Source organism: Chiloscyllium plagiosum, chromosome 15 (genome assembly GCF_004010195.1).
Source record: "Chiloscyllium plagiosum isolate BGI_BamShark_2017 chromosome 15, ASM401019v2, whole genome shotgun sequence".
In the NCBI taxonomy this organism is placed as follows: Eukaryota; Metazoa; Chordata; class Chondrichthyes; order Orectolobiformes; family Hemiscylliidae; genus Chiloscyllium; species Chiloscyllium plagiosum.
The window spans coordinates 36647287-36665010 of record NC_057724.1 but is presented as its reverse complement, the minus strand read 5'-3'; the positions used below and the strand labels follow the sequence as shown (position 1 = coordinate 36665010).

Sequence of the window (17724 nt, the reverse complement as noted above, 5' to 3'; positions counted from 1 at the left end):
GATGAAGACATCAATGAAAGTGTTGGGTAAACTTAGAGCTGATGAGATTAACAAGGATTACATAGAAGAAAATAAAGATGGTGGAATCACTGAGATTATCCCACAGTCTGCAATACTCTATGTTACCTTCCATCCTCAGCCAAATTGCAAATGTGCAATGGAAATGAAAAATAGTTCTGACCACAACCAGAATGAGTTAAAAAAAGTTACTTTCTGTTTGAACATTTAGGATCTTCTTATGGGTGATGAGGTCTTTCAAGATGCATTAATCAACACATACACAGTATAGATTTAAGATATTTGTAATCATTCAATTCTGCATTTGGAATGTGAGCAGTAGCCAATTCAGTTGAATAGCAATCCTGGCCACAAGCAACTTTGGTACCAAAAGTGATCATAGTCACCTCTGTGAAGGAATAATAATTATAGGAAACCTCACCTGAAGGTCATAATTTACAAATACAGTCCACAGTGACACAGAGCCAATTTCCTCTAATCTTGAACTGTACATGTTTAATGACATACTGTGATATTCTATGCTACTTTTCTTTGGGGGGGGGGGGGAGGGTGTTGTAGTGTGCAGTTGAGAAGAGACAAGGTTTGACTAATCCAAGCATGCTTATGGTCTCCGAATACAGTTTGACAATACAACATGTGCTGCGTACATCAGCATAATGTCCACTATGGCAAAGGTTCATTTAGACTCATTCCATAGCCCTCCTTCTCTGAGTTCTCCATGTCTCACTTTATAATGACTTTAGTAAAAATGTCATCTGATGTAAATGTTGACTGCTCTCTTTACTATGGAACTGTTTCATTTCTGATATTCTGCACATGGTACACTGGAACCTGTAAGGTTCTCATTTGCAATTAGTTATTTTGTGATCTTGAAGCGGTTCGAATTGCTAACAAACCCCTGTTACTGGACACTGGACTTATTTAGTGGATGTGAAATGAAGAGACAGTAGACAGATGTTTAAGGGCAGAAGAATATTTGCAATTGTTTAACATACAAAGGGTAATAATAATGCAAAAAATACGTAATGCAATAATCATGGAAATAAACACAATTAATATAGTACTTTAAAATACACTATTAACTAGTGTTAGAGCATTATCCTACTGGCACACATCAAACAACAATGTTTAATTTCAGACTCTTAATCAGATATCCCAGCCATAGGGTCCTAATGCACTGTCACTACCTGCCTTCTCCTCCCTGCTAGCTAGGTCAGAACTTTGGGGTCTTGGGGTTTATGCTCACCACTCAGAACGCAGTTTTGAATTGCACCTACTTGTTCTGGCTTGCCGTACCCAGAGCTTGGGTGAAGACTTCAGACGACGTAGGCTTTTCAAGTTTGGGTTGAATCTGTTGATGCAGTAAGGTGCATTTTGGATCTATTGGGTAAGTGCTTAAAAATGTGTTGCTGGAAAAGCGCAGCAGGTCAGGCAGCATCAAAGGAGAAGGAGAATCGACGTTTCGGGCATAACCCCTACAGTACCTAGTTTTCTCTACTTTTGCTCATTTGGTGAGCTTGATTTTCACCTCGGGTTGTGTCTGAGAACCTGTGGTATTGGTCAAGTCAGACATTGTTTCAAGTTCTTGGTTATTAGTTCTGATGGTTGTGTGTGGTTGTTGTTCTTGCCATTACAGTTCTCTGTTTGGAAAAGATCTGTGTTTGAAATCTCTTATTCAAATTTCGATTGATTGGCTTCCCCTCCTTGGGTGTCCTTTGTTCCGATGAGGTCTTTGGTTTGCCTTCTCTGTTTTTGGTTCTTGGTTCAGCCTCGATGGTTCTTGAATCCGAAGCTACTTGTGAGGAAGCTGTTCGTACAGGAGCTTTTTGTTGGAAAAGGCCCCTCAGGTGAAATCAGGGATGCCACTTTTGTCTTAATGTTCTCTTCTAAAGTTAATAGGCTTTTAGATGGTTGGAATACTCGTGGACAGCACGGTGGCTCAGTGGTTAGCTCACAACACCTGGGTTCGATTCCCGCCTGTCTGTGTGGAGTTTGCACATTCTCCCCATGTCTACGTGGGTTTCCTCCGGGTGCTCTGGTTTCCTCTCACAACCCAAAGATGTGCAGGCCAGGTGAATTGTCCGTGCTAAATTGGCCACAGTGTTAGGTGCGTTAGTCAGCGGTAAATATTGGATAGGGGAATGGGTTTGGATGGGTTTCTCTTCGGAGGGGCGGTGTGGACTTGTTGGGCCATGGGCCTGTTTCCACACTGCAGAGAATCTAATCTAATCTATCTGTATTAGAATACATGTGAATGGTTTTGATCAAGATTGAATGTCAAATATCTCTGTAGGCCCTATATTCTTTGCGCTGTGTAGGCTGAGGTGCAAAAGCTGTCTTGGACTAGGGTCTGTTGGTTTTTGTCAATTTTTCTTTTAGTCAAGACTCTGCATTCTGGCCCAGGGGTGACACTTGAATAGTTGCCTGTGATTACTTTTAATTTACAGGGATGACTATGTGGTAAGGTTCTTGCCTCACAATTACAACCTTTTGTGGAAAATTTTGATTTTTCTTTCCTCTCTCAATGACAAAAGTCTAATTTTTCCATTCTTGCCACATTTTGTCAACTGACGTGCCATTGCCTGGGCTTTTCAGGGGTGCAGGAGAACCTGACTAAGTCTCCTGGGAATCTTGCCTCTCTCTCAGATTCTAAAAGGCTCAGCCTTTCCCTACCTACATCCTGAAGATCTCATCGAATTGGATGAAGCTTAAACTTTACAGAACCATCATCTGTTGCAATATTCCTGTTTATCTACAGTCACAGTCTAGATTAGAGTGGTACTGGAAAAGCACAGCAGGTCAGGCAGCATCCGAGGAGCAGGAAAATCGATGTTTCGGGCAAAAACCCTATCTACAGTCACATATTGGCCAGACCAAGTGGCATTGTATATTTTTTCTTCCCTCTCTGTGATGTTTTTGGATTGCTAATCATCTCTCTCTCTCTCTCTCTCTCTCTCTCTCTCTCTCTCTCTCTCATCTCCTCTGATATTTCTCTTACCCTGAGCTCTTAGTTATTCATTCTTGGAATGTGAGGGTTACTGTGACAGACCATTATTCATTATCAATGTCTAACAGTCCTGGAACACATAATGGAGGTTTATCTTTTTGGATCAGAGTAATCTGGATGCTTTAGATGCAGCCACAATGCTGCAAAGGTGAGAAGTCAGGGAGTTGATGCCAATGACAGGAAAGGAAGGAATGGTAATGTGATTGCAAGTCAGGGTTGCATTGGAAACCTGACAGGATACATGGAGAGGGATAGAACAGACAATATGGGAAAGTATTTAATTGGGGGAGGAGGAATTACAATGCTATTAGGCAGGAACTGGGACATCTAAATTGTGAACAGAAGTTCTCAGGGAAATGCACAACAGGAATGTGGACATTGTTTAGGAAGCACTTGCTGATAGCACAAGTCCTATTGAATTCTTTGAGGATGTGAAAAAACACATCAATGAAGGTAATGCAGTGGATGTGGTGTACATGGATTTTAGCAAGGTGTTTGATAAAGTTCCGCATGGTAGGCTCATTCAGAAAGTAAGGAGTCATGGGATACAGGGAAATTTGGCTGTCTGGATACAGAATTGGCTAGGCTATAGAAGACAGAGGGTGGTAGTAGATGGAAAGTATTCAGCCTGGAGCTTGGTGACCAGTGGTGTTCCACAGGGATCGGGTTCTGAGACCTCTGCTCTTTGTGATTTTTATAAATGATTTGGATGAGGAAGTGGGAGGGTGGGTTAGTAAGGTTGCCGATGATACAAAGGTTGATGGAGTTGTGGATTGTATGGAGGGCTGTTGTAGATTGCAATGAAATTATTACAGTGGAAGATGTGCTCAGTATAAAGTTGGACTTTGTTTCCACAAAGACTGTATGGTAGTCATTGTTACCAATATTGTCAAAGGCAGATTCCCTCATGAGCTGTAGGCTGGTGAAGACGTGGCCACATAGGTTTCTCTCCCTCTTTTTGGTTCTCTCTCAACCTGTCACAGACCCAGTATGGCAAATATTTGCTTAGGGATTTGACCAGCTTAATTAGTAGTTCTGGCACTTTGCCTTTCTTGGCAATAGAATTTGAAGATTACATCCAGAGTACAGTCCGTGTTTCTTCTCACTCAGTGTTTCTTCTAAGCAGTGCTGAAAATGAAATACTGAGAGGCAACAACAGACAAAGATCAACAGCAGGTTTATTGCTGTTGGTTGGCTTGGTGCTAAAGGACTTAATGTAATCTGGATGTTGAGGACTTCCAAGGCAATTCTCTCCTGACTGTATGTCACTCAGTTGCCCCGTGTGATAGTCCTGTCGAGTTGGTGAAGAATCCGGGACATTGGTGTAATGTATTATTTAGTGACCTTGACCATGTCAAGATATTGCCTGACTAGTCTGTGGTGCAGCTTTCCCAATTTTGGCTCCGGTTCTCAGCTGTCAGTGAGGAGGATTTTGCAGCATGTTTCCATTTGTCATTTTCAATGTATGGATCAAGACTAGGTGATTTGTCAGGTTTTAATCTATTTTGTCTTTTCTGGAGTGGTTTAATTCATCTCATTGCCTTGTTAGGGCCATTTCAGAAGATAGTTAAATGCCAACCACATTGAGTGTGTCTCGAGCCCTATGTAGGCCAAACCAGATACAGACAGTGGATTTTCTTCCCTAAAGCGGACTAAATTAGTTTTTAATGATGATTACTAAATTAGATCTTCATTCCAGGTGAATTTCATTGAAATACTACAAGCTGGGATGGTGGAATTTGACATATTTCCAGATCTCTGGATAACTAGTCCAGTAATGTTACAATGAAACAAGTATCACTCTGTTGTGTTCCTTTTTCTCTCCATCTTTATGGTGAATGACATGTGGTTTAGAGAGAAAAGAGCTACCAATGACTGCAGATTGGACTTTCAATTGGGGTTGTCTTCTTCAGACATCTTTTCCTTTCCTCCACCTAACATTTATAGTTCACCCCAATTCCCTCACTGCCATTGTTTCTACTGCAGTGTCCCACTCTCCATTCAAAGTGTTACAAGCTTCTCAACCCAGGGAGTACTGCCACCTTTTCACTTCTTAAAAAAATGTTGCATAAAAGTACAGAACTTAGCATATGTATCATGTCATTCTTGTCTTGCACTCATTTGGATAAATTCAAGAATGCTAAATTTCAAATGATGACAACAATATTTTATGATAGGAGTAACGGGTATGGACTGGTTGGCAAGTAAACTCTGATTGGCAAAAGCTTTGCCGTTGAAAAGATGATGTGAAACTATAGGTTCCCAAGCTCCCGAGTAATTCAGAATGGTGCAAGGTTTAAAAGTATTGCACTTGTTTGCAGAGAATGGGTTTTATTGTATGAATGTATGCCACTTTGAGCAGTGTGAGCCATGTTATGAGCTTGACTGATTATTTTTAATTGGTATGAATGTAACTATTACATACCCAGGCATGTTCAGCAAGTGCACTGAAATTCATACATGTTGTTGATCTGTCCTATAGTTGGTAGATTGACTTTTGAACTGGTGACAGCAGCCTCCTCCTGAAAAATGACACTTGCGTAATGACTACATTGTAGCAACTGAAATGGCTTGCTTAACCTGTTGTCCAAATTGTTAAGATACTTTGCTTTTCCAGGGTAATTTGATGTAGACCAGTTTCAGCTCTAAAAGTGGATGTTATAATTTCAGTGGCTACGTGAAGGTTGTACATTCCAGCAATTGATTGATTGAATCAGAAGGCATGCCATTTTCTTTGTTTCCAATAAGCAGAATACAGGTTATAAGCACCCAGCCCTTGCTTGTAAAACACACACATCTATTGTTAGATGTGACTGCCTGTTTGGGCAACACTTGCTGAATAATACCAAATATAAATAGCTACATTTACAACCAATTTAGAACAATCAGTCAAACTCATAAACTACATTCTTGGACATCCCAAGTTCATGTACAAAAGCAGCTACAGAAACTAGAAGTGAATGCATTGGCTGATTGGTATGTGTGGATCCTCGAAAATGCTGCATGCAGTGTAGTTTAGAGGGAATGCGAATCATTTATACTGTCAGAAGTTACATGCATTCATGTGCAAACAAAAGCAATATACTAAATCCTTTCAATGCACTTATTGTGAATTACCCTAGAGATTGAGAAACCTATAAGCTCCCATTTGGGCGGCATGGTGGCACAGTGGTTAGCACTGCTGCCTCACAGCGCCATAGACCTGGGTTCAAATCCTGCCTGGGCAACTGTCTGTGTGGAGTTTGCACATTCTTCCTGTATCTGCGTGGGTTTCCTCCCACAGTCTAAAGATGTGCAGGTTAGGTGAATTGGCCATGCGAAATTGCCCGTAGTGTTAGGTGAAGGGGTAAATGTAGGGAAATGGGTCTGGGTGGGTTGCTCTTCGGAGGGTCAGTGTGAACTTGTTGGGCCGAAGGGCCTGTTTCCACACTGTAAGTAATCTAATTACTTTCTTCATGGTAATGCTTTAGCCAATCAGAATAAACTTGTCAACCAATTAGCACTCTTTCTTCTCATTGTATCAATTGTAATCATTTGACGTTCTTGTGTTCGCCCTGACCATAAATAATCCAAGTACTTACTTCCATCTTCCACTACTGTCACTCACTAGATTTTTCAACCACCATCATTTATACCCATTCCCACTTTCTACCCTAAGTTCCCAAAGGTTAAAGATCCCACTCAAAATTGAAATAAAAAATTGCAGAATATTTGTGTCACTAGCAAAGTCAGCATGTATTGCTGTCGTTAATTGCCTTTAGAAAGGTGATGTCGAGTCACCTTAAATACAACTGTGTAACAAAGGATAGCAAATGTTGTCCCTTTATTCAAGAAGGGGAGTAGACACAATCTTGGTAATTACAGACCAGTGAGCCTTTCTTCTGATGTGGGTAAAGTGTTGGAAAAGGTTATAAGAGATAGGAATTATAATCATCTAGAGAGGAATAAGTTGATTAAGGATAGTCAACACAGTTTTGTGAAGGGTAGGTCGTGCTTCACAAATCTTATTGAGTTCTTTGAGATGGTAACCATACAGGTGGATGAGGGTAAAGCGGTTGATGTGGTGTATATGGATTTCAGTAAGGCATTTGATAAGGCTCCCCATGGTAGGCTATTGGACAGAATACAGAGGTATGGGATTGAGGGTGATTTGGCCGTTTGGATCAGATATTGGCTAGCTGTAAGAGGACAGAGGGTGATAGTTGATGGGCAATTTTTATCCTGGAGTTCAGTTGCTAGTCGTGTACTGCAAGGATCTGTTTTGGGGCCACTAGATGAAGGATGGGTTAGTAAATTTGTGGATGACACTAAGGTCAGTGGAGTTGTGGGAGTGTGGAAGGATGGTTGCAGAATACAGAGGGACATAGATAAGCTGCAGAGCTGGGCTGAGATGTGGCAAATGGAGTTTAATGTGGAAAAGTGTGAGGTGATTCACTTTCGAAGGAGCAACTGTGAGGTGATTCACTTTGGAAGGAGCAACAGGAATAAAGAGTACTGGGCTAATGGTAAGATTCCTGGTGGTGTAGATGAACAGAAAGATCTTGTTGTACATATACATAGATCACAAAAAGTTGCCACTCAGGTTGATAGGCTTGTTAAGAAGGCATATGGTGAATTAGTTTTTATTGGTGGATGGATTGAGTTTGGAGCCATGAGGTCATACTGCAGCTGTACAAAATGCTGGTGCGGCCACACTTGGAGTATTGCGTACAGTTCTGGTCACCGCATTATAGGAAGGACGTGGAAGCTTTGGAAAGGGTACAGAGGAGATTTACTAGGATGTTGCCTGGTGTGGAGGGCAGGGCTTATGAAGAAAGGCTGAGGAACTTAAGGCTGTTTTCGTTAGAGAGAAGAAGGTTGAAAGTTGACTTAATTGAAACACATAAGATAATCAGAGGGTTAGATAGGGTGGACAGTGATAGCCTTTTCTCTTGTATGGTGCTGGCTAGTACAAGGAGGCATAGCTTTAAATTGAGGGCTGATAGATATAGGACAGATGTCAGAGGTAGTTTCTTTACTCAGAGAGGAGTAGGGACATGGAATGCATTGCCTGCAACAGTAGTAGACTCGTCACCTTTAAGGATATTTAAACGGTCATTGGATAAACATATGGATGAAATTAGAATAGTGTAGGATATAAAGGCTTCAGATTGGTTCCACAGGTTGGCGCAACATCAAGGGCCAAAGGGTTGTACTGCACTGCAATGATCTATGTTCTGTGTAACTTCTCCATATCATTTGAAGGGGCAGGTAAGAATCAATTCAGTTGCTGTGAGTCTGAAATCATTTGGCCAAATTGGGTAAGGCATTGGATTTCCTTTCACAAAACTAATTGACAGCCAGATGGTTTTTATGTCATTCTCATAGTTTGATGGTCACCAACACAGAAATTAACTTCAGAGGGATATTAACTTCAACCAGGTTGACTCGTCCCAAACTACAGTTTGTTCTAATATAAGGCAATAGTTCCGTCTCCGTGCAATCCCGCATTATAAGAAAATTGCATAATAACACTATTTAAACCAATGGGACGAAATCACGTTACAGCCATTACAGGTAAGGAAAGTTCACATTCTACAAATAATGGTTAAAATTCTTCATTCGCATTGAAGAAATCCACGTTATAGCAGAACCGACTGCATCTTAGGTGCTTGATTCAGAAAAGATTAATTTTCTTTAAAATTCATGTTCAATTTTAAATCAATTTAATGGAATAAAGAAAGCTTCCTTTCCACCATTTGTTGCATGTCTCACTTTTTTCTCGTTAATCAAGAAACTTCCCGAACTCAGCCTTTTTTAAGAACCCTGAAAATGAATGTGACAGAGTATCAAAAGAAGTTTCACAATAAGATCTTGCTCCACTGTGCTGCAGGACAATGATAAACAGGACAGAACAGGATTAGCTTAAGTCAAGAATATATTTTAAAAGATTGATTTAAATAATTTAAGACTAGATTTACTAGTCTGTGTTATTTTAATGACAACTGTGAAATAAATTAATTATTGGGTTAAAATAATGCCTTTAAGAAAATATAGGTATTCAGTAATCATTGAATGCCATTGCTGGCTTCATTCTGAAGTGCTGTTTACTTTACAGGCACTGGAATGGCTGTGCTGATATATTTATTGTAAATCCTGCAATACCTAATGAAAAATATCAAAAAAAAAACTGCTGCTGTTCAGTTTACATGAAAAATTTGAAAGTCTGAATTCAAAAGCTATTAGATGATAGGCAGATTTAAGAGGTGGAAAAGAGACATAGGCCTGGGTAGTAGACAGTAATGCTTTCAAAAGACAAGAGTAAATAGATAACAAGCTTGAAAATCATAAAGCATGCTATGGTGTAATTGACTACTAGCCAATTGACCTCCTATCAAAATCTTAATCAAGTGAATGTGGAAATATGTAGACTTTAGATAAAAGTTTAAGATATCTAACCGAGCATTGTTCCTTTCCTTTTGCAGAATCGTATCCTTTAGGGTTTGGGATTCCTTTATCACAAGTCATCCTCAATGACCGTGCATGTAAGAAAAAGCAAGACGCAATGAAGGAAGGCCGCAGAGACTGCCTTGACTTGGAGTCAACAGTAATGAGATTTCGGGCTGAGAAGCAACATAAACATTTATATGACAGTGATGCATTCCTGTCAGAAATAGTAAATGAACCCCTCTCTCCAACTTTTCTGGATAATCTTTCTCGAGGCCACAGACGGGTACGTTACTTTTCTAATGTGAGAAGCCAATTTGGATAAGTTAATAAATATTCATTGTGAATGGATGATAAGTATGCCACAAAATGATACAGAATAGTTTTAGATAATTCCTGATGATTGTAAAAACTTGTTGAGCACTGAAATGTTTATGTTCATTAAGATTTTTGAAAATATTTAATCTTTATTGGACCTAACTGCTGAATGAAGACACAATGGTCACAGTGGCCAGTTGATCCAAATGTTCATTTAGCCATACATCTACTACCACTGTTTACATTAACCTAAAGCCAATTCCTGAAATTTTCAAGGTTTTGCATCATGCAACTCTTCTCAATCCTCTTAATCTATTATTGATTGTTTGCATGTACCTGAAACTCTTACACACCCTAAAGTCCCTATCTTATTGAGTTCTCACTACAATTTTGACTTGAAGATTCCCCAGATTTAGCTCAAGTTTCAGATCGTCCACTTGCTGCTAACCACTCCACTTGATCTATTTGTAACATAAATCAAGACACCTTTTTCAACAGTCCCAGTAACATGCCTTATCATTCACAAGAATCCCAGCTCCACTTACACGATCAGTGATGCAACAAGGATTCTTGCAATCTTTCTTTTTTTGCTGTTTTATTTAAAGCAAGTATCTGGATTTCATTAGGAGTTTCTAGTTATATTCCAGACTAATGTATTGTTACACCCCTATAGTCTTAAGTCACTCAGCTGAAATGTGGAATAAATTGTGTTTTTCAGGGTGCGGTGTCTGTTGACTCCATCACTGACCTAGACGACAACCAGTCACGGTTGCTGGAAGCCCTTCAGCTCTCTCTGCCTTTGGAACTGGAAAGGAAAAGTGTAAGAAAGGCTAAAAAGAAGCTCAGCCTGAACCCCATATTCCGGCAGGTCCCCAGAATAGTGCAGCAATGCTGTCAGCATATTGAAAAATATGGTAAGCAGCAATAAACATTTACATTTCTATTAAAGTAAATACATAGTTTTCTAAACAACAAAAAAATCATTCATTGGGGAACATTGGCTGGGTCAGCATTTATTGCCAAATTGGACAGAGAGCAGTGAAGATTGTTGTGAGTTTGGAGTTACGTGTACACCAGACCAGGTAAGGATAGCAGATTTTCTTCCCTAAAGAATGTTCATGAATTAAATGGATATTCATATGGCAGTCAGCAATGGTTACATGGTAACCATTAGACTAGCTTTTTAAAAGAAATTCTTGATCCTTGCCATGATAGGATTAGAACCCTTGTCCTAAATCATTAGCATGGTATTCAAGATTACTAATTCAGTGACATTACACTATACCACCACCTCTCTCCACAGTTTTGTGCTAACAGAAATGTTCCAGTGCTATTTTGACTGATGATTACTGTCCTTAGTGTATGATATATGGTCATTTGGGAGGTGCGTGTATGGAATGAGCTGCCAGAGGAGGTGGTGGAGGCTGGTAGAATTACAACATTTAAAAGGCATCAGAATGGGTACGTGAGTAGGAAGGGTTTGGAGGGATATGGGCCAAATGCTGGCAAATGGGACTGGCTTAATTTAGGATGTTTGGTCAGCATGAAAAAGTTGTACCGAAGTGTCTGTTTCCTTGCTGTATATTTCTATGACTCTATTTGGTTGATATACTTTTGGTTGCAGTGTGTTTACTATGTACGGAGGTGTGAGATTAAGATGTCTCAGTGAAAAGTCAGAGAGACTAAATGAATATTAATGAGGTGAAATGTCAATACATGAAAATAGATAGGCATCCTCCTGCTCACTGACAAGAAATGCTCAACACTTAGTTCCTTTGACAGCAATAAGCTCCTTGCTGGTCATCTTATGTGAGTTTCCCAACTTTCAGTCCATGGCTCATGTCATTCACGGTCTTCAAAGATCCTGCCTTCTGATTTCATAAATTCAGTTGGTTTTAGTGAGTTTTGAGAAGTTTTCCAGCTCAGGTTGAGGTGCTGGATGTACGTTTGCTCGCTGAGCTGGAAGGTTCGTTTTCAGAGGTTTTGTCACCATACTAGGTAACATCATAAGTGATCCTCTGGATGAAGCACTGGTGGTATGGCCCGCTTTCTATTTATGTGTTTAGGTTTCCTTGGGTTAGTGATGTCATTTCTTGCAGTGATGTCATATGCTGTGGTGATATCATTTCCCGTTCTTTTCCTCAGGGGGTGGTAAGTGGGATCCAAGTCAATGTGTTTGTTGATAGAGTTCCGGTTGGAATGCCATGCTTCTAGGAATTCTCACTCATGTCTCTGTTTGACTTGTCCTGGATGGATGTGTTGTCCCAGTCAAAGTGGTGTCCTTCCTCACCTGTATATAAAGATATTAGTGAGAGTGGGTCATGTCTTTTTGTGGTTCGTTGATGTTCATGTATCCTGGTGGCTAGTTTTCTGCCTGTTTGTCCAATGTAGTGTTTCTTACAGTTCTTGCAAAGTATATTGTAAATTACATTAGTTTTGCTTGTTGTCTGTATAGAGTCTTTCAAGTTCATTAGCTGCTATTTTAGTGTGTTGGTGGGTTTGTGGGCGACCATGATGCCAAAAGGTCCAAGTAGTCTGGCAGACATATCTGAGATGTTGTTGATATAGGGGAGAGTGGATAGGGTTTCTGGACGTGTTTTGTCTGCTTGTTTAGGTTTGTTGCTGAGAAATCGGTGGACAGTGTTCATTGGGTAGCCGTTCTTTTTGAAAACATTGTACAGGTAATTTTCCTCTGGTCTTTGTAGTTCCTCTGTGCTGCAGTGTGTAGTGGCTTGTTGAAATAATGTTCTAACACAGCTCCGTTTGTGGATGTTGGGATGATTGCTTCTGTAGTTCAGTATTTGGTCCATATTTGTTGTTTTCCTGTAGACGCTGGTTTGAAGCTCACCACTGGCTGTTCGCTCAATGGAAGTGGAAATTGGACATTGCTAAAAATACCAGGAGATTTTCTTTCAACTTGAAAATCGAGAGATCGTGTAGTGTAGATTTCAACTACTCAAGATTGTTTCTTTTTTGAGTAGAAAGTTGCATATTTTCAGTGACACAAAGTGATAGGTGGTTGTTTTTGACTGGCATGAATCATTTAAATCAAATATACAATGAATATAACATCCAGAAAAATTTTGGGGAGAGACATTGAATAAGATAGTAGCTGAAAGGGTTAACTGACATCATGAGATAAATTCCAGCCATCAGTATATAAAGGATTGTTCTTGAGAGGAATTATATAACCTCCAATGTATTCTTATGTGTACCAGAATGCTTTAGTAGCTAACAGTAATGTAGACTTTCTTTATCGTTGAGACACATGTCTCACAGGAAGCTGCCATATATCATAGATATAGCATATAATATTTAAGAAATCTTTACTTGTTTTTGAAGATTGAGTCTGTCATTTGCTGCTGATTTGCAGCAGCATTTGTCCTCACTGGTATCAGGAACTTGGGCTAACAGCAATAAGGAGGATTGGTGGCAGCAACTGGTATGGTTGTGGCTTATCATCTCATTATAGGATATTTCATGGTGATTGTCTGAAGATGTAGTTTAGCCACACTGTATTTTACTATAATTCATCTGTGATTACCGGGTTTTCCATCAATAATTCCACAAATTTACTTTCCATAGGACTAATGCTCACTTTGTAAACTCTTAACTATTAATTGAAACTCTATTTTCATACTTTTAGCTAACCTTTTCTTGTTCTCTACTTTTTCCCTGTTCAATAGTATTTTAGTTTTTTTTTATATGTATTCTGACATCTTTGCAGTTATATTTATTTTGTCAAGTTTCATACTACCTTTAATTTTTAATTAACCATGGATATTTGTTCCTAATTGAAATATATAAATTTTTTGCATTCTGAAATATCTCCTTAAATTTTCTCCTTTTTGTATTTGTATTGAGCCATTCTTGAACATAATCTGCTATTTCACTTTCACTGCTTACACAGTGCCACAATTATTCCCATTTCCAAGTTTAAAATACTAGTCTTGGGACCACCTTTCTCATCATCTCTCCCTCAAACTGACTGTAGAATTCTGTAAATATTGCTATTTATGGATGCCTTCATCATGAGGGCATTAATTAATTCCACAATATCAAATAGAGCCTGCAGTTCTAAGAAACTATTCTGAAAATATTCTATAAATTCCTCATCTGGGCTACCTTTGCCTGTCTGATATTTCCAGTCTTTGTGTAGCAGCCTGGACAATCTCCTTTCACGTTGTAAGTAGATATTGTAGTGGCAAGGGCTCCATAAGAAAATGAGGTAGCTTCCCACTGACCCTACAACTTGTATGAATTCCGGTCCATGCACTCAGAGCTCAAAAAGATTTTCTATTGGTCTTTTCTTTATTCTTCAATATAATAATTAGGGATGATGTAGTTTGGAATACCATTAGTATAACGTTTTTGTTTTGCTCCTCTATTCTAATTTATTTTCTACTACCTTCTCCTTTTTCACCTTCCTAATTTAATTTCTAAACAGTTAATATTTGTTGCTTACTTTATCATTTTACTTTTCTCATTTAAGATTAGATTTTAAAAACATTATCTAATACCAATTCAGTTAGTTCTTTCAAACCCAAATGGGAGGATTACAGGAAAGAAGAGGAAGGATACCTGATGAATATTTTTTCAAGTCCTATAGAATATTATCTTTTTTTATGAATGTTGATCATTTCCAAAGCTCACCCATCAAAAGTAACATTTTTAAAAATTTTCATTTATTTTTCTTCAGGTCTTCAAACAGTTGGTATTTTCCGAGTTGGAAGTTCCAAGAAAAGAGTTCGACAGGTAAATAAAAAGTTTAAAAATCATGAAATGCATTTCAATTGAGAGGGATTCCAGATAAAAGAAGCTGCTATTTTATCTGAAACAAGTTACAGTCATAGAGATATACAGCATGGAAACAGATCCTTTGGTCCAACTTGTCCATGTTGACTAGATATCCTATAAAAATTTAGTCCCATTTGCCACCAATTGGCCCATATCCTTTTGAACCCTCCCTCTTCATCCACCCATCCAGGTGCCTTTTAAAATGTTGTAATTGTACCAGTCTCCACCACTTCCTCTGGTAGTGCATTCCATACACACAACACCCTCTGTGTGAAAAAGTTGTCCCTTAGGTTCCTTTCATATCTTGCCCCTCTCACCATAAACCTATGCTCTCTAGTTTTCAACTCCTGCACCCTGGAGAAAAGACATTGCCTATATACTCTATCCATACCTCTCATGATTTTATAAACCTCTATAAGGTCATCCCTCAACCTCTGACACTCCTGGGAAAACAGCCCTGGGCCTATTCAGCTTCTCCCTGTAGCTCAAACCCTGCAACTCTGGAAACATGCTAGTAAATCTTTTCTGAATCCTTTCAAGTTTTGCAACATCCTTCCTATGACAAGGAGACCCAAATTTCACGCAATACTCCAAAAGTAACTGAACTAATATCCTGTACATTCACAACATGACCTCCAAGCTTCTATATTCAATGCACTGACAAATTGATTTATTTAGCACAACTTTTATGTTTCCAAGGAAAAAACTACAACAGTATTGAGGCTAAAAAGTCAAGAAATAATAGAGCAAATGACAGGCTAAAGAATCTCTCTGGAAAAGTAGTCATCTATGAAGTTTAAAATTGAGCAAGAATTAATTGCTTTATTCTCTGTGGAATGAAATATTGATCTGGACAATGACGACAGAAATTTCACCAAGTGAAACAAGTTGACAACAATGAACAACGATGTTAAGAGTTTACAGCAATCCTGTTACGTAATTAAAATAAAAGGCTTCAATTCAGAATTAAATATTCTATTTACTCCACCTTAGCTTTTCCAACCAGAGTTACCAAAAATCTAGTGACCTGATGTTCAAGTTTGCCTGGACAATCTCAGACTGATTTTCTTTATTCCTTCATGGGATTTTGCCATCACTGGTGAGCCAACATTCATTGCCCATGTTTAGCTGCCCTCGAACTGAGTGGTTTTCTGGGCCATGTCCGAGGACTGTTGAAAATAATCCACATTACTGTGTTGACCTTGAGTCACTTTTAGGCCAGGCCAAATAGGGGCGTAGATTTATTTCCCTAAAGAACATGAGTGAATCAGATGTACTTTTAGAACACTGATGATATCTTCGTGGTCATGATTACTGAGATTAGCTTTAATTTTCAGATTTACTAAAAGTTTTGCCAGCTGCCATGCTGTAATTTGAACCTATGTCACTAGAGCAATAGTCTGCCTGACTCGTACTGTGACATTGTTACCAGGCCACCACCTCCCCTTCGTTTTTCACAAAGCACACCGGTGCTACAACTGTTTACTCTACATAGCTCAAAAATCCATTTTTTCGTTCTGCTAAGGCTCCTCCCCAGTTCCCCATTCTTTACATTTAATTCCCTGTCAGCAAAAACAAAACTCTGAACTGCTGCACTGGACTTTAGGAATCAAGCCAAATCCACGCAGAACTCTTCAGCAATTTAGCAGTAGTTACCGTCATTGTTGTGTAGCCAGGAAAAGCTGGAATTCAGTCCAATGGATTGTAACTACCTTGTTGGCATTGAAGGCAGTATTGCTGATGACACTTTTTAAGTTTTGTCATGATAGCCAACCATTTGCCAGTTCACCTGACATCATATGATGTTTCACTGAACCTACAGTATCAGTCTGCTCCCCAGCCCTTTTCTTTGGCAACGTTATTAGCTCCCTCTGTAAAGGTTAACCTTACTGAAACCTGTATGTGTGGCTGCAAGGAACTGTCAATCACTTGGCAGGTTAGGATTATCCCTTCCTGGTCTGGCTGACCTCCAGAGTGGCAAAACAATTTGGTCACAGTAGTTAAAACAGTTGCATAATTAATTTTCCACTGAACTTAGAATTGTTTAGTTAATTAAGAAAATTGGCCATAAAAACAGATCAGTAGGACAGTTTGTAACCCAAGTATCTAATGTTCATGAAGCATCCATTACTATGTACGAACACATTCAGTGTGGAAATTAAATTAAATGATATTCGATAAATGCTCATAAGTGCAACACAATTGTATGGTAATATATTCTGCTTATATTTCCAATTGTAATTGATGGGCTGGATTGCTGCCATTATTTTGAGTTGCTCATTTATAATTACTTATTGTTTTAGTGCATATTTTTACTTTTACAAAAACAGAGAAGCATGCAAGATCTAAAATTACTTCACAATGAAGCAGTACTGAAATGGTATCTTAAAAACTTGGAGTGTTCCAGGTGGAAAGATATTGGGTTAAAACTAAATTGGTAGTCACTTCTCAGTGATCCATGATCTATGAAACGTAATTCCCAAGTGGAGCTGGAAATATTCCAGAAAATCTCATTATATGACCTCTTGCCATCAACCCACCTCCAGACTCCTGCCATTGCTCACTAAAATGTCACTCAATACAGAGCCCCCACCTTCCCAAGATATTTTATTGTATCCTGGTTGGAAATTTTATAAATGTGTTCAGCCTAAAAGCATCCCATCATTGTAAAATCAGTTTTGATGTTAAACGATTTCAGGATTTTCAATTCGATCCAAAAAATCTAGTTCACGTGTGGATCAATATTTGTGCACAGAGGAACTGAAATATGAATGTGACAGTTTCAATCTTGATAGTACCAAGAGTGGAGTGTTGGAGTAGGTAGTAAAATAAGAGGGAGACATATTGGCATAGCATTCTAATACAGTTCCACTGGAGGCTCATGGCTCAAAAAAGGAAAGATGAGGCCACAGGCACTGACGACAGCAGTTGCAGCCTCAACTATCTTCCACTCAGCTTCATAATTTCCTTTCTTTGAGCATAGAGATCCAGTCCTCCTGAACCTTAGTAGAACTCCCCCTTAAAAAATGCTGCTGAGGCTTCAGAGCTGCCAGCCCTCTAGTTAGACGAGTAGCATCAGGAGCTCAGCCTCCTATAATTGGACGGCAGACACAGTCATGGCCAGACACTGGGCTGTCTCTTGTGAAGTTGCCAAGTAG

General features: G+C 39.1%; 1 protein-coding gene across 4 annotated transcripts in view; it reads left to right on the top strand.

The window, feature by feature from the left end:
• arhgap36 (Rho GTPase activating protein 36) overlaps nucleotides 1-17724 on the top strand; it is a 215479-nt gene that overhangs the window by 163830 nt on the left and 33925 nt on the right. For all 4 annotated transcript variants that reach the window (XM_043704710.1, XM_043704712.1, XM_043704709.1 and 1 more), the window contains exons 4-6: nucleotides 9490-9737; nucleotides 10488-10683; nucleotides 14469-14524. In XM_043704710.1, coding sequence (XP_043560645.1) covers nucleotides 9490-9737; nucleotides 10488-10683; nucleotides 14469-14524 — 500 coding nt within the window. The remainder of the gene's footprint in view (nucleotides 1-9489; nucleotides 9738-10487; nucleotides 10684-14468; nucleotides 14525-17724) is intronic.